The following is a 25141-nucleotide window of genomic DNA, read 5'->3' as shown; positions in this document are numbered from 1 at the left end:
ATTCCCTCTGATGCACAACTACACACTATAAACATTTCTGTTCTATCCACTGTTTACTGACCTCTGATTTATAACTGTACACTACAAACATGGCCATTCTATCCACTTTTCACTTCCCTCTGATGTATAACTACACACCATAAGCATGGCTGTTCTATCCACTGATAACCATCCCTCTGATGTATAGCTACACACTATAAACATGGCTGTTCTATCCACTACTCACCTCCCTCTGATGTATAACTACACACTATAAATGTGGCTGTTTTCCTGACTGCTCAACCCCCTCTGATTTATAACTATACCCTATAAGCATGGCTGTTCTACCAACCACTTACCTCCCTCTGAAGTATAACTACCTTCTACAAACATGGCTGTTCTACCCATTATTGATTTCCCTCTGATGTATACTGTAGATTCTCTACCTTTATATATGCCGCTGTAACCTCTGTGCACCTCGCCATGGATGGATATCTCCTCTAAGTGCGGGCCTTGATCTGAGGTCAAATAAACCAGCGTCTTATCCTTCAGCTTTAGCCGCTGCAGAGTTTTCATTATCTGACCTGGCATCAGAAACAAGATACATTATGATGACACAACTGGCCATTGGTCAAAACAATTGATTATGTTTATGGTTATGGGATATATCACCAACATACAAGGAAGAATAAAAATCAATAACAAACTAGTCTATACACATAGAAAGGATTTGGCTGCTTGGTTACAGGGCAAATTGACTCCACCCACAAACAGATAGCGGTATGTAAATGAGACATGCTCGCACGTTTGCTCATGAGCTGTGAGATGTTGTACACAGAAATTTCCCCAGTTACTGACTGTCAGGTAAAAGTGCTGCAATTGTTGTAATCTCACACGACACTGTGTAAATATCATGTCTATCTGCATCGGACACAGCGCCTCACATAACTCTAGCTAGCTAGTACTAATAAAACGTATAGAACAAAACTGTCACCTCTGCTCTCTTCCGATGTGTGTATTGTTATTACCCAATCTGTGTTGTACATGAATCTTTTTATGCCTCAATCTGTGCATTTTGTTCTCTAGATTGTGAAAAATTTCATGCATGATTTGGACACCATCACAAAGGTTTCAGACGTCTGCCTCATGGGAGGGAAAGGCCTCTACTTTCCCAATGGTAAAGTCCAATAATAAACAAACTTAATTAGTAAGTTACACATATTACTACACTGGAAAAAAAAGCACTTCCTAATGGGAATTGGCCTAGTGGTTTCCATTTACCCATCAGTATCCAATTATTTTAATGGTTAACAGAAAGTGTTAGGAAGTGTTCTCTTTTCTGAGCAGAATAGCTTGCATATTAGACACTTGATTCAAGGAAGGAATCAGCAAGCTTCCCAAATTAGGATATTTTGCTAACTGGATTACTAAATGGGTAACCACTCTGATTTCAAATCACACACTACCTTATTACAATCATTAAATAATTATGGATAGTATGGAAAAAAAAAAAAAAAAAAATTGAAAAATAAATTAGAATGAAAACAATACTTTTAATAACACTTATTAAGCGTTTGGACGCTGAGTGAAGACACCAGTTGGTTAAGTTTAGCAAACAGACTTTTCCCCCATTCATCCGTTATGCATTTCTTCAGCTGTGCAATTGTACGGGGCCTTCATTTCCTTATATTGTGCTTCATAACGCGCCACATGCTCTCAATCGGAGACAGGTCAGGACTCCAGGCAGGCCATGCTAGCACCCGCACTCTCTGCTTACGTGCTTACGCAACTATGCACTTGTAATCCGGGCAGAATGTGGTTTGGAGTTGTCCTGCTCTGGATGGCAGCGTATGTTGCTCCAAAATGTGTACATATGTTTCTGCATTAATGTTGCCCTCACAGGTGTACCAGTTACCCATGCCATGTGCACTGACACGCTCCCATGCCATGGGCACAGACACACCCCTATACCATGACAGAGGCTGGCTTTTGGACCTGATGCTGATAACAGCTTGGATGGTCCTTTTCCTCTTTGGCCCAGAGAACATGACGGCTGTTTTGTCCTAAAACTATTTGAAATGTCGACTAGTCGGACCACAAAACACGATTCCACTGTGCTGTCCATCTCAGATGACATCGTGTCCAGAGAAGTCGGCGGCGCTTCTGGACAGTGTTGATGTACGGCTTCTGCTTTGCATAGTAAAGCCTTAACTTGCATCTGTGGATGCAGTGACGAATGGTGTTGACTGACAAAGGTTTACCAAAGTATTCCCGAGCCCAGGTCAGGATATCCATTACAGACTCATGACGGTTTTTAAGACAGTGAAGTCTGAGGGATCGGAGATCACACGCATTCAGTAGTGGTTTTTGGCCTTGACCTTTACGCACCGAGATTTCACCAGATTCCTTGAATCTTTTAATTATATTGTGCACTGTAGAAGATGACATGCCCAAAATCCTGCCGATTTGTCTTTGGTGAATGTTGTTCTCAAAGTGTTGGATTATTCGCTGATGCATCTGTTGGCAGATTGCTGAGCCTCGACCCATCCTTGCTCTTGAAGGACTAGGCCTTTTTTGGAGACTCCTTATATACTCTGATTAGACGACTGCCTCACCTGTTTCTCATCACCTTCTTATTTCAACTTGTCACCTCACTATTAGTCCTAAATTGCCCCTGTCCCAACTTTTTTGGAACATGTTGCATGCATCAATTTCAAAATAAATGTTCATCTTCAAAAATCTATGCAGTTGATTAGCTAAAACATCAAATACCTCAGCTTTATATGTTTTTAGTTTAAAGACAAGTTTACAATTCACCCTTTGTTTTTATTAGCATTTTCCATACTGTCCCAGCTTTTTCGGAATCCATCTTGTAAAACAAAAGCCAGTCACTGTGGCCTCCACCATTAAATGCTCATTTGCTTGTAAGACTTTAACAGCCAACAGACAAAATTAAATAGGCAGACTTCATGCAGTGCCTAGAGATTATAGCTGTTGTAACAAGCCCTGACATGAAGATAAAGTTATCATCACAAAAAGAGCTCCTCCTACTGCTGTTCTCCTCACAGCCAGTCTCATTCTCTATACTATAATTACAGCCGTCCTACACACTGCTCATGTCCTTCCTAAATTTTGACATGCGAAGTCCAGACACAGTACCTACACTCCAGTCCACCTCCATGACTGCGTCTCCGTACAGGCCATGCCTGCTTTTCCCGCGGAAGTGAGGAGAAGCGAACAGAGCTGTGTGAACTTGGAGGAAGGAGAAGAAGAGCAGGAACGGTCTCGCAGAATTCCTGTCAAACGATACAGAAAAAAGCGGGAAATTGTTAAGGACATTAACGCAAACCTTCTTGAAAGCTAAGCAAACGAATATGAAACCGCACAATTATTTGCAATATAAATATCTGAGATATACTGATAATAATGTTGGTATCGGGTACTGATCCGATACCATCCTTGTTTACTTGTATTCATTAAAAAAATTGTAAAAATTAAAAACCCATACGGGTTTTTTAATAGGGCGTTTAAATGGTATATATTTATTAGAGAATGAGCACAATGTGCCATGCATTGCACACACAGAAAAGTGCGAAACACTAAAATGAGCATTTCAGTTCTGCGAGCACTGAGACATGCATGCTTCATTCCTCCTCACTTGCCAAGGTCTAAACTTTCCTCTCGATTCACTGCACTTTTTTAACGAGCACGCTTGCTGAGACTGCTCTGCAGCACTCACGCCAGCCGCCGTCACGCTGTATATTGGCAGTGGTGGCTCAGTGGTTAAAGGCATTGGGTTACTGATCAGGAGTTCAAGCCTAGCATTGCCAAGCTACCACTGCTGGGCCCTTGAGCAAGGCCCTTAATCCTCAATTGCTCAGTTGTATTAATGAGATAAACGTAAGTCGCTCTGGATAAGGGCGTCTGCCAAAATGCCATAAATGTATATTAAAGATACAGATTAAATTAAACACCATAACATCTTAAACATACTCCTCAGCACAAGGAGTTCACTGCTAGCAGCACACAAGGCTCACCAACATAAACAGAGCTAAATAAAAAGGTCATAAATTTTGATTGATGCAGCTGCCCTACTGTAGCTCACTTTCAAGCAAGCAGCTTGGATGTTGTCACGAAGAAGTGTATAAATTTCAGATCTAAATTTTAAACTGATCAATTTATAGCAGTATTTTATAATCGATACGGAACTTAACAGGTTACCAGTTATCTCCTGTTACCTCCAAAATCTCCAGATTTTCGTGATCTGGTAAGCACTCTAGCAGCTGCATTTTGGACTAAGTGTAGCTTATTTATTGAGGACGCAGGTCAACCACCTAGCTGTGCATTACAATAATCCAGTCTTGAGGTCATGAACGCATGAACTAGTTTTTCTGCATCAGAAACAGATAAGATGTTACGTAGCTTGGTTATCAACCATACACTGCAAATATGATGGGTCATGTCGATGAAAATCCAGAGTAATTCTTTAAATAAGAACAGGCAATGTTCACAGACCTCTCCAGGAACTCGATGGCCTCTTTGGTCATCTTCTGCGTGAGATTCTCGGACACGTACGGCTGCTCCACCACCTCGTGTCCTCTCATTAAGAAGCAGTTGAAGTAGGGGAACGTGAGCACCCAGAGGAAAAACAGAGCTATCATCATAAACAGTGTCGCCCCCAGGCACAGAGCGAGCCTGCGGGATATGAGAACCAGTCCTTTAGCGTGGAGGAGGAGTAGGGTGGCGAGGGCGGTACCCAGCGCTCTGTAGGGAATGTGCGCTCGGACGTTGTAGAAGACGGAGCCATGGCCTGGCTGACAGTCACGCAGGTTGGTCATGGGGATGCCGTAGAAGTGCTCGAAGCCATGAACGCTGGGATGGTGGCAGTGATCGGTGTTGTGCTCACAGTTCAGGCCCAAGTGCCATTTTCCTGTCAAGGAAATAGACAGTACAGACATGTAAGAGAAAAGGATTGTGAATGTTTCTTTCTTGGTGCTTGTTAGTAAAGACGGTTGCCTCAAGGCAAAACACAAATGTTTTCCATGCTCTTTAAAGAAAACAAAAAGAGAATCATGCATTTGAAATGATCCATACCAAACATGAATATTAATAATGAATATTATTCAATACTCATTGATCAAAGAATATTACGTGCTGAAGGTCTTTGCTGCACTAGGAAATGGTATGCATGATGTGATATATATATACTGCATACCAATCAGAGCTGTTGTATAGCCTTGCTCTTTCAGGATCTTGGCGAATGTGATCTCCTCCTTAGGAAGGCCACCAGATACTGCAGAGATTATATACACCCCAACACGACCGTGGCTGGCCATTCCTGCAGCGAAATCACACACACTCACAATGCTATAAAAGAAAGTATGAAGAAAATGCTGCTGAAAGCTACTTGCAGAAGAACACTGTAATGAGGGCTGTGTTGCACTGTGTCAGAAAGAACTCAGGACGGCAACTCAAACCACACAATGTGCACTGAGTACTATGCTTAAATAGTAATCACAAACAGTGTACCAGTACACCACTGTTAGGTCCAACAGCGCTAGCTCACAGACTCTAGCTAGCTAAAATACAGTGTAGAAGATAAAAACAATCACTTGCGATGTGTGTGTGTGTGTGTGTGTGTTTTTTTTTTTAAACCCAATCTTTTCTCTGTGTATTTTGTTATCTAATCCGTATTTGCTGAGCTCCAGCATGTGAACAACATTAAGAATAAGTTCGGAACAGTTGGAAAGTTGGCAGTTTCAGAATTCATTCCTCCATCCATCCATCCATTTTCTGTCATGTTTTTCCTACACAGGGTCATCAGGAGATCTGGAGTCTATCTCCGGGAACTATAATGCATGTCTTTGGACTGGGGGAGGAAACAGGAGTACCCGGAGGAAACCCCCAGGGCGGAGGCGGGATTCGAACCACCAACCCTGTAGGTGAGTGGCTAACCACTAAGCCACCGCACACAACCCCAGTTTCAGAACTGCACAGTTTAATTGATTTAACTGATTCTTGGGGTTGTCAAGATTCTAAATCAGAATCACCACCATAGCTTTTGGAAGTGTCCCATGTTGTTCTTCTTGCAAGCATCATTGGAGCTACATTTGGAACCAGAGAAGACTAATATTAATTGATGTTATAGTGTACTTAATACTAAAACCTGGGTGTCTCTACCAAGAGGTTAAGGCCATTCATGTGGTTCCTAAAAGGTTTGGCTCAAATACTTCAAAAATAACATAGAAATGCTTACAGGAACAGAAAATCAATGTTTTCCAAAGGCCACCTCAGCCTCTTCCTTTGAAAAGTCTCAATGATGAGCACAGTCTACTACAAGCACAAACCTAACAACATAAAGGAATTCACGATGTCATGCATGGCGGAGTTCCTTCACACCCAGCCGGAGCAAGTTTGCTTTGCCCAGAAATCATCCTCCAACACATATAGCGTTCGTAAAAATGGTAAAATACTGAATACTGTCCTACCAGCAAGACCTCCTGAAACATGTAGCTACATACATGTGATAGAGCTCTGTGCACATGTGCAGGTGACAAAATGGTGTCCAGTTTGTGGGATCTGGTAGGCATATGGGAATTTGGCCCCAAGTCCAACCAGTAATTTTGTTAAGACATACCAAAAAAGAGGCTCAGTGTTGTTATTGGTAGTAAAATATTGTTACTGTTAGTGCAGCTTCTCAAAGCAGGAAGCCTGACACTTTATTTGCATATACATGAGCCCCTGCAGCTGCGCCTTAATGTCTTTTTGTTGGATTAAGTGTGTTTTTATTATAAGAATGTTTTGTTTGTTTGTCTGTGCAAGTATGTGTTCTATCAGCACATTTTTTATGGTTGTTTTTGTTTATCACCAAGTAAGCTAAGTTTGGTTAACCCCCCACCAGTTTAACCCACACTTTTATGCATAATGTTCTAGCTTCTTCCTTGCCGGCACCAAAATATTAAGTGAAGGGGTGCCTATACTTTTTCAAAAGAAGTTATTACAGTCTTGCACTACTTAGTAAAGCTTTTCATTCCTGAAAACAATACTGTGTATAGTAAAACTATACAACATCCCTATACCCTTCAGCTCCAAATATCACTACTTGGTTGTGTTATTTTATTAAATATACATAAGATTAAATTCATATTCACGTTTGCTTGTTTGCGACTGGCCTGGGTTATGTAAATAACCGCGCACCTCATAACTAACATTTCGCTTGTTTTGATTAGCTATCATATTTGTGTTCATAGATTGTTTGGAGTTGTTCCCATGGTAACACGACTGACCGTTTATACGAATGACAAACCTCAATATTTAGACGGATTAGATTAAGTTTACAGATACAAGTTCAAGCGCTTGCCTCGTTATTGACGTTTTCTATACCGTTTTTAAACAACATGGTAAAAGCGTTGCCTGAAGACTTGCCCATAACAAGTTATAGCTTGAGCACAAACAGCATATCTTCTCCATCTACATAAGAGTAAGCTATCCTAATGAAAAGCCTTACGGTCTGACAGCTTTACCACAGTGCCCTGTAAAGCACATCATTCCTCCCATCAACTGAAGTAACTACCGGTTCACAGCATGTCTGCGAACTAATGCTGACCTGATCGTATGGGGTATCTGCCGGTGAGGAAGGCAGCTCTGCTGGGTGTACACAGAGGAGAGGCAGCGATGTGCTGGGTCAGCTTCACTCCATCCTCTGCCAGCCTGTCGATGTGAGGGGTCCTGCAGCGCAAAACACAAAGCACATCCATTACAGGAAGAGCTGTTAGCTCTTTCTTTGCACTGAATGATGAATAAGTGAATATGTTCTGTGGCTGACAGGGGATTCAGTTATAATGACTTTATCATATCAAGCATTAATTACATGCTTCAGCAGAAAATACAATTTACCCAGATTTCCCACTCATCCCAAATGGAGTCGATCAGCCAGTACATGTTTTACGTCCAATGTCTTCTTTTAGTTTTACACTCAAGCTATGAGGCCAATGTAGCTAACAAGGGAATGGAAGTCAGTCTCACCCAAAATCATTTCTGAAAATATCTGCCTCAAATCACGTCCAGTTTGACTTATTGATGTGCTTTCGAACACAGCGTGGCATACTGTAATCTATATTCTGAACGCTGCAACTCTTCGGCATCTTGGACAACGGAAATCAATCTTTCTTTAACATAATTTGGTATCATTCTGGGGAAGTACTGTGGCGCAGCAGGTATAACTGCCGGCTCGCACCTCCAAAAGCCTTGGTTCATTTCTGGAATCAGAACAGACCAAAACTGATTGCTGTTATAATTATTTTTGCCAAGATATTTCTGTATTGGTTGCCTCTACCATTGTTAGGGTCATCATCTTAGCCTAAATGCATCCAAAACATTGTGTTCCTCTCTCAAACCAAGTGTTCCTGGGATCCCCCTGGAACCTGAATAGGATAAAGCTGTTACTGAAGATGAATGAATGAATGAATAAATATCATTCCACTCCCTAGGCCCCACCTTAAATAAATAAAGCCACATAGACAATGTTACATATTTGAATGACATTGCTTGTGTCAAGTATATAAAGTTTTGCACGTTATTTATGTACTATTTAATGTAATGCAAAGATGTAATTAGTAATTTTTAAAAAAGAGATATATATTCAGAAGTCTGTATTTTTAATGTGTTTTAAAGACATCTTGCAAAAGGGGGGCCTCGGTCAAATGTCAATGCCATTTGGGGGGCCTTGCCCTGGAAAAGTTTGGGAACCACTGGCTTAGCATGTTTGCCTTACACTTTCGGGTTGGGGATTCGATTCCTGCCTCTACCCTGCGTGCGCAGAGTATGCATGTTCTCCGCATACTTCAGGGGTTTCCTCTGGGTACTCCAGTTTCCTCCCCCAGTCCAAAGATATGCATTGTAGGGTGGTAGGCATCTCTAAATTGCCCATAGTGTGTGAATGGGTGTGTGAGAGTGTGTGCGATTGTGCCCCGTCTAGAGTGTTCCCCTGCCTTGTGCCCAGAGTCCCCTGGGTTAGACTCCAGGCTCCCTGCGGCCCTGTGTAGGATAAGCAGTACACAAAATGGATGGATGGATGGGCTGGTTTATGACCCTGGTCTGAAGTATATAATTACTAAATATGGGGAAATAATGGCTAATAATATGTATTATATACTAATAATAATGTCGCATTTGACTCTTTCTCTCCCTCGATTTGCTGCCATCTCCTGACTGTCACCACGTAATCAGACTTCTTTCATGCCTAAAGTTGAAATTTCACGTATCTGAGATGACAGGTATTGTCATTTTCCCAACACAATTCATATTTTGTTGCTTTTTTTTTTTTAAATCCTACATACAGTACATGTAGAAATAATCAGTTATTATTCATGATAACTATTACACTCGTATTGCTATTATTAGAATAAGTTGGCCTTCTTAAACCTGAAAGTGGTCTCACTCGTGATTTGACAGTACTGTGACATTTAATATATGGCTCTTGTTTAGCTGTGGCTCTCAACTATCCTGTACTTATTTCTCCCTAGTGGATGCAAACTTTTTGTGGCAGTTTTTCCATCACTGTCGCCTCCTCGAACAGCTTTTGCTTGGATTGAATGCAAACATAAAGGACACTTGCCGCTCTCAATCTCCTTCTCAGTCTGCCCCTAAAAGGAATGACACTTTAATGGATGGCTTTGGGAGGCGAGTGCCTCATCTATATCACTCTGCCTACATAGAGCAGGTCATCATCTATGACAACCCCGTGAAGTGCCCGATTAAACAACCCATTTCTGCCCTGACAACATTTATATCTCGGACTCGCGTATTTGTTTGTGTTGTCCTTCCAGTACGGCTGTTTGTTTGCGTTCTATACATACATTTCTGCTTTGTATTGCTGAGCAGTTGTGTATGAAAAACCACTCAGTCCCTGAAGGGCTTAAATGAAAGCCGACAGTGACGCCACGCAGCCTACTTCAGAGTTGTGTTTCCATAGCATCCAAGGTCTCCTATTCCCAGATCATCCACCATCATTAGGACAAAATTAGGCTTCAAAACAGCCCAAGCCGAAGGAGCGCACAGCAGCGGGCCGAGAAAGAGCAAAGTCCATGGGGACTTCATTCTGCGTGGGGTGAAATGAAAAGACACAAAGCATTCAACAACGAATTCTTCTTTGGCAATATTCTCCTAGACCATACATTTATCGGAGTAGCTGAAAACAAAAGTGCAAGGCCAATCTGCCAGTGTTATGCTTTACAACTACAGGATATGCATGGATGTAAATGTTCACAGCCTTATGCAAGTCACACATGCTGAAGTGTATAGCAACAACATTATAATGGTATCCACATTCAAAGCCAAGGCTAAACACTAATACATTAAACACAGCTCACTTCTATTATTCTATCCCACATGTATTATTTGGTATTCAAGGTTACCTGAAACGAGAAATGAATTATAAACAGCTTCACACGGTGTCCAATACCAAATAGGACCTTCCTTAATACATATAAGTTCACTACATAGAGTAAGAAATAATACTTTTAGTAGTGCAAGATAAATACCTCCATTTAACCCACTCTATTTACACTGACAGCTCAAAACGAGGAAGTTAACGCGAATAGTAATCACGTGACCTGCGCCGGGCGTTTTGATTGGACAACCTATTCGACTCAGTTTATAGCTTGTGTTTTATCCATTTGTTTATTTATTTTACCTCCTATTTTGACTGAGTCTGCGGTTTTGGGTTTGTTTGTTTGTTTTTTTTTGCAACAAATAAGCTTGATTATGATTATGATTACGATTGTTATGTCTGAGTCTAAACTGAAAGTCTTAAATAAAGGCTTTAGAATAAAATAAACCGACTAGTGTCAAGAGCTTGTGAACACGTTGTGAACAAGGTTCATTCATTTAAACATGAATTTACATATTTATATATTTTATTTTATTATTATTATTATTATTATTATTTTTAAACTAATTTAATTCGTGATTTTTTTTTCAACCTGCTAAAAATACAGGCCAGTTTGAGTGTATAATGACACCGATGCAATTACATAGTAATAGCAAATTTAATAAAGCAAAACAAACAAACAAACAAACAAAAAAGTTCAATATCATTTTATTTTTAATTACTTCCATTATTCTAAATTGGTTGTCACTAGTTATCTCTCGATATATTCTGTGGTATAGGCTATTGATGGTCTAATGTTGGAATTTTTACACTTTTATACAAATGAACACTTGGACAGTCAAACAGCGCCACCTGCTGTGAATAACCAAATCAACTCAAAACTGGAGTTAGAGAAATTAATACATGGTACTATAATATCTAAAGAATATAATCTTAGTCAGAGATCAATTACATCTATACAGATTATACAAAATATAGACATTTAGACCAAATAATGTATGTATGTATGTATGTGCGTGTGTGTGTGTGTGTGTGTGTGTATATATATATATATATATATATATATATATATATATATATATATATATATATATACATATATATTATATTACATATAATATATATATACATATACATATATATAAAAGCCAAGTAAAGAGACATATATTAGCTTCTATATATTGATTATAAACTAAACAGATATTTAGGTTAGTACCTAAATGTTTTGGCATGACCCTTAGATGTGCAATACTCCAATACTCCAAAAGCTCGTAGTGACCAGAAAAATATAAACTGAGTCACAACTAATAAAATAAACCGATAAAACTAGCTGATACTGTTTGTTATGGGTATGTTAAACTCTTTCCAATTCTCACTGTATTACTACATTTCTGATCCTAATAACAACAAGCAGTGTAGTGAGTAACCAAGTTGAATAGTACACGTATGCACATAGATAGACATAATGTAGATACAGGCACACTGAGAGTTTCTACATGAATGTTAAATGCTCTCGGAAACAAGTCTTCAGGCAAATGTTAACAGTTTGGAAATTTGGAATCTGCCCCATGTGCAGTAAACCTAATGAGGCCATTTCTTAGGTTTTCCGATGTAGTTTTTACCCTAAAGCAATGGAACACACATGTATTAATGGCATCCCTCAATGCACTGCAAGATGTAGGAGACAAATGTATGTATGCCCTCATGATGCATTTGTATACCAGAATGTATTGCACAAGAAATCACACAACAACACATTATGGGTTCTTCTTATGGGTTCTTCAACATAATAGAAAAATGTTATGAAATACATTTTTAAAAAGACAATATTTTCAAAATGGTATCCTTTAGCGCTCTCTCTCTCTCTCTCTTTTAATTGTCTTTCACCACAGTCCCAGTTGCTCTGTAATACTGTAGCAATAAGTCCTTGTTTGTATGCAAATTCAGCAGAGTCACCAGACTGCCAGCTAATGTTCCCTCTTAGCTAATGGCATAATCAAGTGATTAATTATATACTTACAACATCCCACTGGCCAACTTGCTGTCATATACAAACACATTCAGTTACTGACACTGTGACTAGCACCAGACTTTTTATTAGTGATGGGCATTAATACCCTGATGATTCGATTCCTTAATTTGATTTCATCCTTTTGAATATCTTGTGTACATGAGTTGAATGAGGGTTCTGATTCGGTTTAATTGATTCAATCAAATGTTCAGTATATGTGAGCTGAATGAGTGTTTTGATTTGGTTTATTTGATTCACTCAGATGTCCTGTATAAGTGAGCTGAATGAGCGTTTTGATTCGGTTTATTTGATTCACTCAAATGTCCTGTATACATGAGCTGAATGAGCGTTTTGATTCAGTTTATTTGATTCACTCAGATGTCCTGTATACATGAGCTGAATGAGCGTTTTGATTCGTTTATTTGATTCACTCAGATGTCCTGTATGCATGAGCTGAATGAGCGTTTTGATTCGGTTTATTTGATTCACTCAGATGTCCTGTATACATGAGCTGAATGAGCGTTTTGTTTCGGTTTATTTGATTCACTCAGATGTCCTGTATACATGAGCTGAATGAGCATTTTGATTCGGTTTATTTGATTCACTCAGATGTCCTGTATACATGAGCTGAATGAGCATTTTGATTCAGTTTATTTGATTCACTCAGATGTCCTGTATACATGAGCTGAATGAGCGTTTTGATTCGTTTATTTGATTCACTCAGATGTCCTGTATGCATGAGCTGAATGAGCGTTTTGATTCGGTTTATTTGATTCACTCAGATGTCCTGTATACATGAGCTGAATGAGCGTTTTGGTTCGGTTTATTTGATTCACTCATATGTCCTGTATACATGAGCTGAATGAGCATTTTGATTCGGTTTATTTGATTCACTCAGATGTCCTGTATAAATGAGCTGAATGAGCGTTTTGATTCGGTTTATTTAATTCACTCAGATGTCCTGTATACATGAGCTGAATGAGCATTTTGATTTCGTTTATTTGAGTCACCGCTAGATATAAAACCAGAATTTTTAGGTTCACTGAAGCCTGCGAATCAATTCACTCAAAGGTGCTGTTTGTAGTTGTTTAAAAGTCTTGCTAGATAGTAAGAAAAGTAATCATCTCAACTTAATAGCTGAGATAAACTGTGCTCTGCAATCTTGTCTTTCAATGATCTAGCTAGTTCTTTCTGGCCCTGAAATGAACTCCACCCCTAGTCAAACATTTGCTCACCTGCTTAGCCCTGATTACTTTCATTAATGTATACATAGTTTCAACAGAGGTACAGGTAGGTTCACTTAGAGAGAAAACAACCACTCAGAACTTCCAAACTGCTCCTTTAAAAGGAATCATTCAAAAAGGATGAATCATTTGAAAATTATTTCTCAGTTCATACAGTAGTCACGAAGGTCTTTTTGTATAGCAGGTTTGCTTCAAGGCAAAAGTACTTCAGTGAAAAGCACATTTCTGTATGAAGAAATCTCATTGTAAGCTCCCAAGGCTGTGAATATGAGCATAATTGAAACATCAAATTGTATTCATTTCTAAATATTGTATTATGGATTTTTGGTTTTTGGCTACAGTGAGAACCCAGCACTGACTCGTATTAGAGGCACACACACACACACACACACACACACACACACACACAGACACACACACACACACACACACACACACACACACACACACACACAACCAATGAAGCATTGACCACAAACTAGGTAATAACATGAGAAGGAAAATAGATTGACCTTTAAACTGATCGATGAGGGGGGGGGACTTTGCTATGTTTCATATGTTGCATGCAATCAAGGGACCTGTTTTAATCAAAAATCCTATTGAATGTGCGTGGAGTAAAAGGGCACATCATTAGTGTGGGTTTATATATTTTTTATTCTCTTGAATAGGTTAAGCATAAAAAATTGCGTTCACCCTAGTTTACCCCAGATTAGATAATGCACTCTATTAGAAGACGTTCTCACCAGCAGATGGCAGTAGTAGCTTTCTGATGTGGATGAATTATTTCATTTATTTACATTTTGTTACCTTATATACTGTATATAGTATTAAATCAGTATTAATACTCTTCTTAAATGAGCATCAGTGATTGGATCAAATGAAACACTGTTAAGTAATTCAGTATTATCCTCTTAGAACTGTTGAACATCTACACACAGACTGTTTTTTATCGTCACCCCATTCATATCCACATTTAAAGCAGGGTGTAATTTTGCTGTTGTTATAATACAGTGGTGCAAGAGTGTACGACAAGAACAAGTGCAGCGTGATACAATAAGCATATGAGACAGCATGTGTAATTACAAACATTAACTACAAGCACAGCAGGAGAAGCATCAAGTTAACAAGACAGTATAATTGAGTAGATTGGCTATGCAGATTGCATATTATGTCACCTTAGGTGTCAGTACAGGACCGTAGTAGGTTATAAATAATATAATATACACTCACAGTCCTCTTTAACAGGAACGCCATTACACTTGGTCTTTCACACAATCATCAAATCATTGGCAGCAGCACAATACATAAAATCATGCAGATACATGTCAAGAACTTCAGTTAATGTCCACATTAAACATCATAGGTTTGGGGAGGGGGGATCTCGGTGACTTGTGATGTTTGTTGGTGCCGGATTTGCTAGGGTTTGAGTATTTCAGAAACTGCTTAACTCCTGGGATTTACACAACATTTTCTAGAGCAGTGATCACCAACCCTGTTCCTGGATATCTACCTTCCTGAAGACTTTAGCTCCAACCATAATCGTGTCCTCCTGACCATCTAATCAGTGGTCACATCACATCTTGATCAAGAAGTTCTTAAGGCAATAATTAGATGGTCAGGTGGACACGATTATGGTTGGAGATAAAGTCTTCAGGAAGGTAGATCTCCAGGAACAGGGTTGGTGACCACTACTCTAGAGTTTACACAGGATGGTGACAGGAAGGCTATGGATATTCAAATAATCACTCTATACATCCATGGGCGAACAGAAAAGCATCTCAGAATGCAAAACACATCAAACTCTGAGGCTTTGTGTTACAACAGCAGAAGACTGCATCTGGTTTCAGTCTTGTCAGTCTCAGAAACAGGAATTTGAGGCTCCAGTGGGCACTTTGACAGTTGAAGGTTGAAAAAAGAATAAGCAATACATATTTTTTTAATCTTCCACATGCTGGCTGATTAGATAATTCCAGAGGTAAAGGTATTCATATTACAGTGTATGTTCATACAATAAGTAGATCATCATAAGTAGCTGTGTTTGTATATGTGTATCTATACTGTACTATACTGCATGCATGATTTAGATTGTGATTTGGCAAAAGCTATGATGTTTCATGATGTCCAACACGTGTTTAACACATTGCACCTCATCCACGGCACTCCATCTTTACCACATCTAAGCACAGCTTCCATTTGCCCCAGCTAATTCATCTCCTGTCTGTCTGTACCTCCAGGGTCACACGAAATCATATTTCAGCAGAGAGATTCCTCTATGCGGCATGGCTTCAGGCTCCAATCACAGCTGGGATCAGGTAACCCCCTCCAGGCCCGTCTTTGGCGCGTTCCAGTGCTCACAGCCCACCCAGGTGGAAGAGCCCACTGCGTATCAGGTTAGGGTCCCGCAGCCGTCTCTCGTACTCAGGGTCAGATCTTATCGTTATGGGGCAATGATGGACAGCACACCTGGGCTGCAGGCCTGGGAATGAAACACTGCAGAAACTGGTACACATGCAAAAAAAAAAAAAAAGATTTTATATCAGTATTTGTCAATGAATACACACAGTATGTATTGCAGTTATGCATAGTACAAGTTATGCAATGTTATGTATTGTTATTGTACCACAGCACTGTTTATTTTCTTGTTTCTGACTGCCCTGGCTCTGACTCAAAACTCAGTCATAATGCAAGACTAAGACATAAAATGTCAGAATTTTAGAGACTTTAGAAGCAAGCAATCTGAATAACTTTTTACCAAATTAAGACTTTTTTTATTATGTCGGTCTCATGTCGCCCTTACTACAAAAAAAGGGGGGGGGGGGGTTGTTTTGAATTTATGTTTTGTAGTTAAGTATTGTAGACACTTATTGATGGAATTCGACAACTGCCCTTAGACTTGTATTTGCAGTGATTCTTGTGTGATTTGGATGACTTTCATATAAATAAACAAAAATTGTACATGGTAATTGCAACAGTGCTACAGACACTGTGGATAGGGACTAGGCTGAGAGATCATTAACAGTGTATGTGAGGAGCATAAATGTGTTACCATTCAAATAAAATATATTGTGTGTGAACTATTCACATAAAGGCTTGTCTTAGTTTTTTTAAATGTATTTGTCAATGATAAAATTAAATGAGTATGACTTTATATCAACTCTACTTTCACAAGCGATTATGTAAAAACCTGTGTTTGGCGGTGTAGTCAGACTTTTGCACCCTGCTGTACATTATGTAAGGTTTTATATCAAGATGTGTACTGATTGACCTTCCTCTCTCTCTCTCTCTCTCTCTCTTTCTCTCTTTCTCTCTCTCTCTGTCTTGGTCTTGTTCTGAGGTTGTTTCTGAGTACACATCAGGAGAGAAATGGCAATTTGTCAGACATGAGGAAACGCCTCAAGGCCAAACAGTGTCATAGTGAGGAGCACGACTGTGGGCCTTCTCTGCCTTCACAAGCTCTTTTCACTAACTCACTGTCACTGTTTGCTTATCTACAGTCCCCTCTGAAACTACCAGAGTGGCAACGCCAATTCATTTGTTTGTGCTATACACCAAAGACATTTGGGTTTGAGAAAGAGAGCAAAAGATGAATATGAGATGAGAGTTTAGGATTTCGGCATTTATTTCCTGGTATTTATATATAGAAGTGTTAAACAACATATAACATAGAACCTTTTGTATCACACCATGCAATTTTTAGGCGAGCAAAAGTCTAGGAACGGATTAGTCAAAGTAAATGAAAGTAAATAACACTTAATATTTGGTTGCATATCTCTTGCTTACAATCACTGCATCAAGCCTGCAACTCATCGACACCACCAAACTGTTGGTTTCTTCTTTTGTGTTGCTTTTCCAGGATTTTACAGCAGCCTCTTTCAGTTGATTTTTGTTTCGGCGGGTTTCCCCTTTCAATCTCCTCTTCAGGAGGGGAAATACTGCTCAACAGAGTTAAGCTCTGGTGATTGACTTGGCCGGTCTAAAACCTTCCACTTTTCCTTCCTGATGAAGTCCTTTGTTGAGTTGGCAGTGTGTTTTGGATCACTGTCTTGTTGCATGATGAAGTTCCTACAGATTAATTTAAATGTATTTCTCTGTCAATTAACAACATGTTTCTGTAGACTTCTGAATTCATTCTGCTGCTACAATCATGTGTTACACCATCAATAAAGATTAGTGAGCCTGTTCCAGAAGCAGCCATGCAAGCCCAAGCCATGACAGTACCTCCACCATGTTTCACAGATGAGCTTGTATGTTTTGGATCATGATAAGATCCTTTCTTTCTTCACATGTTGGCCATTCCATCACTTTGGTAGAGGATAATCTTGGTTCCGGAACTTTTGTAGCTCATCTTGGGGTTCTTCTTCACAGCTCTTACAATGTTTCTGTCATCAGCTATTGTTGCTTTCCTTGGCCTACCCATTCGGTGTCTGTTGCTCAGTATACCTGTCATGGATATGCCGGAATGAACCTGGGACTACAGTTCCCAGCAGCCACTGCATCACTGTCACATGACCACCCGCACCTGATTCACATTCATGTTAACCAGCACCTGTGTCAGTATATATAGTCACAGTTTACACTGCACTCCTGGTCTTGCTTTGATTGATTTTCTTTGCCATTGTTTCTGTTGCTATGATTATGGTCTTTGTTTTATGTTTATTCTTAGGCTTAGTGTTTTTGCCACAAGTTCTATAGATCCTGTTTTGTTTGAATTTATATTAAACCTAATCTGCACTTGCATCTGTCTCCGCCTCCAAACCCTGATAACAACAGTGGTTTCTTTCTTTTTCCACACATTCCAAATTCCCAGTTTGTCGTGTTGGCTATGCCCAAGGTTTGTTGAATGCATCTGATTGATTTTCCCACTTTTCTCAGGCTCAGAATGGCTTGATTGTCTCTCATAGACAGCTCTCTGAATTTCATGTTTTCTTATTCTTTTTAACAATAAATGCAGTCTTCACAGGTGAAACTGAAGGCTCAAACCAAGAGTATCTATTGTTTAAACAATTAGGACACACCTAGACACACTAACCACTATCAGGACAGACCTGGGTAGCACGAAACTATCAGTCACATGTTCCAGTATTTGGGTGGTCTGATACAAAATGTGCTGTGTTTATGTTGTTTAACACATCTACATATAAATACCAGGAAATAAAAGCTGAAATTCTAAACTTCTCATTCACCTTTTGATCTCAAACCCAAATGTCTTCAGTCTACAGCAAAAATAAATAAATTAATAAATAAATGAATGAATTAGCCTTGCCATTCCAATAGTTATGGAGGGGATTGTACTGTATGCCACAACATAGTGCTACTATGGCACACGTTTTTTTGCTCAAACAACTAAAACTAAAATACAAATTTGGATTTTTCTTGACTTTTTCCAAATACAACCATTCACAGAGAAGACCGTTCAAAAAGAGAAATCTTTATTTACCATCTTAATGTTCATTTTAAACCGATAGCTAGCTAAATTAAGGAACATCAGCCATCAGAAACTGATGAATAGCTCTGGAGAGAGAGAGAGTTTTGTTGGGCTCATAGTGTCATTAGTTAGAAGCATGACAAGAAATGTTGGTTAGTAATTCTGCTTCTTCCCAATTTCAACTTTAGCTCCTCTTGAGTGAGTGAAGTGCTGGTTATCCACAAATGTAGGGAAGGAGGGTAAATATCTCTAAGTTGGCTACAGAAGCACTTGCTATGCTGTGGTATTTTCCCTGTAAAAACTGCATTTATGCATTGTGTTGATGAACATTTAATAACTAACCGTCTTGGGCCATTTTAAGTTTAGGTGTTTTAATGAAAATCCACCCCCCCCCCCCCCCCCCCAATAAAACTCATCCATCTGAATTCTGTACTTCCTTTGACGTCTGCAGTCTAATAGGAATGATTAATCTGTCATGACAGCCTGGTGTTATTTACATGCTGTCTTTCAAATTCAGCCTCTTTCACTGCAGACAACTGTGACATTGCCTCAGGTATTTCCTTCTGCGGTCTCTAGCTGTCTCAAAACCCTAGGGTGAATCAGTTCTAAAGCCACTGCATAACATATGCACAGTGACATATATATAGAGTAGCACCAATTTTCAGATGTAAACAGCAGTGGCAGATGGAATATAGACTTTTTTTTTTTTTTCCTCAATTCCAAAAGACAAAACTGGATTTATTTTTTGGCAGCTGTTACCATTTATTTCAATCTAGCTTTCTATTATGGCATTACTAGACACGGTTCTGTTGAAAGTCCATTTTGTCCCTTCAAATTAAATTGTCCCTGTAATGTTTCTCCAGAATTGGAGGCATCTCATTGGAGAATCGGTATATTTGATGGACTGAAGAGTTAGTCATTCAAGATGAAAAAAAAAAAAAACCCACTGCCGGTCTTTGACACGTTCTCTTTCCTCTTTACATGTGGAGAAACAACAGGCACTGTATAAAAAAGAGAGTAATTTGGTTGCTACATTGTAGACATGAGGGATTTGTGAGCTTCAAAAATTGTCTGCTACCCTCAGGTGATGCTGAGAACACAACAAAGGGCTGAGACCTTGTCGAGGTTTATGCACAGTTTGAATAGGGAGGCATGTAATAGTCTGTTATGCAAAGATTCAAAGGAAGGATAGGATAAAGCTGATAAATGTGATTTTATGTCAACATACAAGAGTTCGCTGGACGTGGGATAGTTTATTCTGTAAAGAGGCCACCTTAGCTAATGCTAAAACATTATAACTAGTCAACTTTGTTGTTTCAATGACTTCATCGTACAATATATTTGATATTCAAGTGGTTAAAGCTGTGAGAATCATGTTGCTAGGCAACTGGGACATACGGACAGTGAGCAAGGAAACTGAAACTAATGCTTTCACTAGCTAGCATATTATAAGCTAGCATAAGCGTAAACAAAACAAACCTGTCCGAAATGTTTACATTCACCTCAGATGTGTTCGTAAATAACTAAGAAAGGACTGTGTGAATAAAATCAGACTGCACTTCGCAAACCATGATTGAAAGCCATGGGTTTCCATGAAAGCCAGACTCTCTATCCTGAAGACTTTCCTGCCTTTGAAAACTTAGAGGGAAAGCTGTAACTTTTACAAAATGCTGTAGGCTCCATCCAGACACTGGAGGCTCCATCCATGAATTGTACTGTATATAAATGTCTCCTTACAGAACGCTTCAGGGACACAACTTTATAAAAATCTGTTTGTGGAGCGTCTGCTATACAAATTCTTGTGCAAGTTGTAGAGACCATAACATATTAGAATGAGCACATTAATATAAACCCGTGATTTGCCTCACAGCCAGAACTACATTCAGAGCTGCTGTTATAAGAAAATTATACCTCAGTGTGGTTGAATTTTCGAATCACAAGGTGCGCATTCATTTTACAATAACAGCAGTTCTGATAATAATTACAGCTATAACATAAATCACAAGTTTATATTAATGTGCTCATTTCATTGTGTTAATACAGTACGTTTCTATAGTAACAGCTTACAAAAGGGCTGTATGGCAGACGCTTATCATAATAATAATAAATGGATTTTAAAGAATGCTGTGGTTTAACATACGTTTAAAAAAACGTATTATTGTTGACATGCTGATGTTTTCGGTAACGAGATATTTATGTAATGTTTATAGAAGGAGTCTCCAGTGTCGGTGCTTTGTACATAGGATGTGGGACAGTATTCACGTCAGAGGGCTTTCTGGTGTCTCGGTAACATGACAAGCTACTTTTTTTTGTCTTATTAACCGTGAGAGAGAAGGAAAAAAAAAGAAAGAGAGGAACTAGCTAGTTTGGCAGACGTATCATAACATTAAATGTAACTGTAAACAGTTAAAAAAAAAAAAAAAAAAGCCAATATGTCATTCATTAATAAATTTTTAAAAAATTAATAGTTAGCAAATCACTGGTTGTATAAGCAGATTAACTCTCACACATGCAGTAATAATAATCGGCCTTCTGACCAATCAGAGTATAGCGTTCAAGCTCTGCAACTGTCAGTTTGATGATACAGGATGTTACACTGGATTAGGTTAACATAAATACTTACATTCCTGAATGACCATGACACATCAGTCTACTCTCGATGATATTGGATGACATGAAGGGAAAATACGCCAGCGACCGTGCTTGGCCGTAGGTTTTGATTGCTGTTGGTTGTTAAACGTGGTGAAAATCACATTTTAAATAAAAACGATATCTTTTTTAAAACTCTAAGCCTTAAACTCACAATCAACCATAGTAGTTCTCATGGTTTTGTTTTTGGTTTTGTTTTTTAATTCTTGAATACAGAAGACAAGTGGGAAATAACCTACAACTGGCCACATCTTTAGTGTGTCAGAATGTGCAGCTTCATTTTTCTAGTGGTTTTTCGTGACTGACAAGGCTAAACCACAGTAAGCTGAGTGCATGTGGGAATGTAGGACACGTTTACTCTGAGAGCTACTGCAAACTCTAGGCTTAGTTTTTTTTTTGTTTTGTTTTTTTTTTTGCTTTTTTTTTTTTTTAAAAAAAGGAAACATTAATGCTGAAGATTGATAGGCTGTTTAGCTATATCAAGTGTAACTAGCTAAGCTTATTCTGCAGGATCATAAATGTTTAGCATTGACTAATAGCATTAGCCTGGACTATTTTTTTTATTCATCTACAATTGATGAACTTGTGCAATGATATTTTTTTTACTTTGTGTCACCAAACTGCAATGCTGGAGGAGGTTTAGCGCACCATTTGGGACATGGCACTATCCTATAATGCCTACAACCATATAGTGACAACTATGGAAAAAGTCTATTTCACATATACGTCCTTTGTGCCATATGAACCAGGAATTCTCTTCTCACAGACACCTGCATTTATTATTGTTTACAAACAAGGAAAGGAGTCTCCAGTGTCAGCACTTTTGAATCAGTCCATACAGGAGTTTGGGGTGATTGTTTTTGTTTTGGTGACTGTTGCTGCATTTTTTTTTTTTTTTTTTTTTTTTTTTTTTGTGATGCAATTTCCAGAGTTTTTGTGCTTTTTTTAATGCGGAAAACTACTTGAATTGGCAAAACTGTTATTTCATGGAATAGTTTTTCGCAGTGATGTTTGTCACGTGATGAATGATGATGTCACGTGATGCGTCTCGGCCCAACTTTGCTCGATTTTGCACGAATTTCCGCGATTGCAAAATCTCAAAATCCTGGACGGACTGTGTAATGGTCAGAGGTAAGGCCTTAACTTCAGTCTTCAGGCTAGAGAGTGTTCCAGTTTCTCAGCAACATAACAAGCTGCATTTTATTTCGTCTCATTAACTTAAAGAAAAAAAAGAGAGGCTTGTGAGGGAATCATTTATATATATATATATATATATATATATATATATATATATATATATATATATATATATATATATATATATATATATATATATATATATATATATATATATATATATATATATATATATGCTATAGCATAAGTGTTAAGATGAGCTAACTTGATTTGTGAACATTTCACAACATGAAGCCTAGCTATAAATGAATAAAGCATTCTTTAATTGTTCTTTTATTGGTAGAGATTTGGAATTGTTAGCAAAGTACGCCAACTCCAAAACAATAGGTGATTTGTATTAAGTTACCGATGATCAAGACCTGGCCTGATTTGAAATTGGTTATATATTTCTCTTTGTGGCATGTATTTCACTCAAACACAGCTCTGATTCATGTGTTTTAATTAGCCTTGGGCTGGACATATGTGAATCACACACGTGCCTTTCACAAGCTGGAAAGCCAAACGGACGGCCTGGCCTCGGCAGCACGTGTCTAGAGATCAAACGTGAGTCTGTCATGAGCCAAAATAAACAATTTAACATGGGGAGCCATTTCCAGAACTTCCACTGGAAAACAAGCAGTCTGATTCCTTGCGAGTCGGGCTGTGGTCCCGGCATTGTAATGCAGAACAAATGGAGGCCATTAGCACAGCAGGCGGTGACATTTTTTATTATCCGCCAGAGAAGATGTGGCAAGATGAAGGCATGCTGTGGTGACTGTGGTATTCCGATCAGTGCGTCGTGCAAGAAGGACTTCACATTTGAGACTTTAGATTTAATCCACCGCTACGGGTTTTTGAGTGAGACTGTCAAGACTCGCAATGTGTTTTTGCTTTTCAGGGTTCATTTGTAAATCCTTATGGGGTGATGAACGAGCTGTTGTGAGTGATGTCACGTTCTTAAGAAAACCCGAACGACGTTTGAGATGTTTCACTCGAAGGAACGGATGAAAGTGAGTTATCAGAAGGTTTATACAGCTTCTTTATTTGGCCAACCAGCTATCATTCCCTGTCAGTCATTGATTTGTTTGTTTGCTGGCTTGTTCATTAATTTCTTCATTCATGCCAAAGTAACTAAAGGGGTAATCAGAGCAGATTATCATGACAACTTAATTATTTCTTTAATAAGGGTGTGAATTGATGAAAAGCAAACTGCCAGTGGGTTGTTTGAGCTTCAATGCATGCACTGTTAGTTTTATGTAAGCACAATAATTGGGTTTTCCTTGAGGTGTGAAATTTGTCAAATTCTCATTTCCATTTTTTTTTTTTTTCCAGGAAAAAACAAAGCTCGGTATTTCAGAAAGGTGATGACATACCACCTCGAAGGATTACTGGCGCTGAAACGATTCCACCCAAAAGTATTGCGATGTCAACACTTTAAAGTTTACGTTAATGGATAATTACCCGTTCTGCTTCATCCTGTGCCAAGATGTTGACACTACATGGTCCATTAAGTCATCCAGCTCCCTACTATGTGTGAACAGCTGAAAGCCACATTGTGATAGATTCCCTGGAGGAACTTCATGTAATCTTCTGTGATGTGCTGTCTTTATCCTTGCTGTCTTTATTTCGAGATGGCTTGCAGAGGATGCCAGTTTCCGAAGGGCGACTGACGCAGGTGTTGACAGTCTGTCATGATGTTTCAACATGTCCGTCCTCCTCGAACCGCGCTGCTTCTGGGATTGTATAAACAAACCTACAGGTGTTTGGGTGGAACATGTCTCTTTCGACTCCTGCAGATGCCAAGATATCATCCACCACACTTCAGCCGCCGTGCCATTATTTTCTGGCGTATTTCAGTGAATTGCACTCGTAGTCAAAATGATCTGTCATCTATTTTTTTTTTCTTTGGCACTACCAACCACATTAGCACAAATTCGTAATTTTATTTTCATATTTCCTAGACCAGGTTTCAATGATCGTTTCAGCCATTATTGACCAATCTAAACATAACAAACTTTCTATCAAAAGGCCTTCTGGGTGAGTTCTGTTCCAGACATCTATGCTAATGCTGACCCAATCCTTCTAACAAATGTCAATAAAGATAATAAACTATTGAAATGATTTTTTTTTTTTTAATGTTAATCAGCATTCCCGCAAGGTGAAATGACCTGAAGTCAACGAGGGCATGTTAAAAAAATGTATATATTAGAACACAGTACCTGTTTACAGTAATTTTACAAGCTAATGCAAGAAGTTGATACACTCTA

At 38.9% G+C, this 25141-nt stretch overlaps 1 protein-coding gene and 1 long non-coding RNA gene across 6 annotated transcripts in view; one reads left to right on the top strand and one right to left on the bottom strand.

Moving 5' to 3' along the window:
• Positions 1 to 10619, bottom strand: part of sts (steroid sulfatase (microsomal), isozyme S) — a 26985-nt gene extending 16366 nt beyond the window's left edge. For 3 of the 5 annotated variants that reach the window (XR_008393505.1, XM_017458129.3, XM_017458130.3), the window contains exons 1-7: positions 10395 to 10580; positions 9932 to 10078; positions 7586 to 7707; positions 5195 to 5317; positions 4495 to 4909; positions 3139 to 3275; positions 426 to 563 (exon numbers count right to left, since the gene is read on the bottom strand). Coding sequence is in view for 4 of the 5 variants with exons in the window: in XM_017458129.3 (XP_017313618.1) it covers positions 426 to 563; positions 3139 to 3275; positions 4495 to 4909; positions 5195 to 5317; positions 7586 to 7707; positions 9932 to 10077 (1081 nt within the window). In the remaining variant the exon portion in view is untranslated. Of the gene's footprint in view, positions 1 to 425; positions 564 to 3138; positions 3276 to 4494; positions 4910 to 5194; positions 5318 to 7585; positions 7708 to 9836; positions 10079 to 10394 lie in introns of those variants that run through there. The other 2 variants (XM_017458131.3, XM_017458132.3) reach the window with 2 other exon arrangements.
• Positions 1064 to 25141, top strand: LOC128629191 (uncharacterized). Its single transcript, XR_008393506.1, has 5 exons — positions 1064 to 1156; positions 5795 to 5921; positions 15859 to 16014; positions 23773 to 23884; positions 24207 to 25141. It is a non-coding gene; the product is annotated as an uncharacterized LOC128629191 (long non-coding RNA).

The sequence above is a fragment of the Ictalurus punctatus genome, chromosome 26, assembly GCF_001660625.3.
Source record: "Ictalurus punctatus breed USDA103 chromosome 26, Coco_2.0, whole genome shotgun sequence".
NCBI classification, from domain to species: Eukaryota; Metazoa; Chordata; class Actinopteri; order Siluriformes; family Ictaluridae; genus Ictalurus; species Ictalurus punctatus.
Note: the sequence above shows the minus strand (reverse complement) of the source record. Positions and strands in the feature narration are given on the sequence as shown.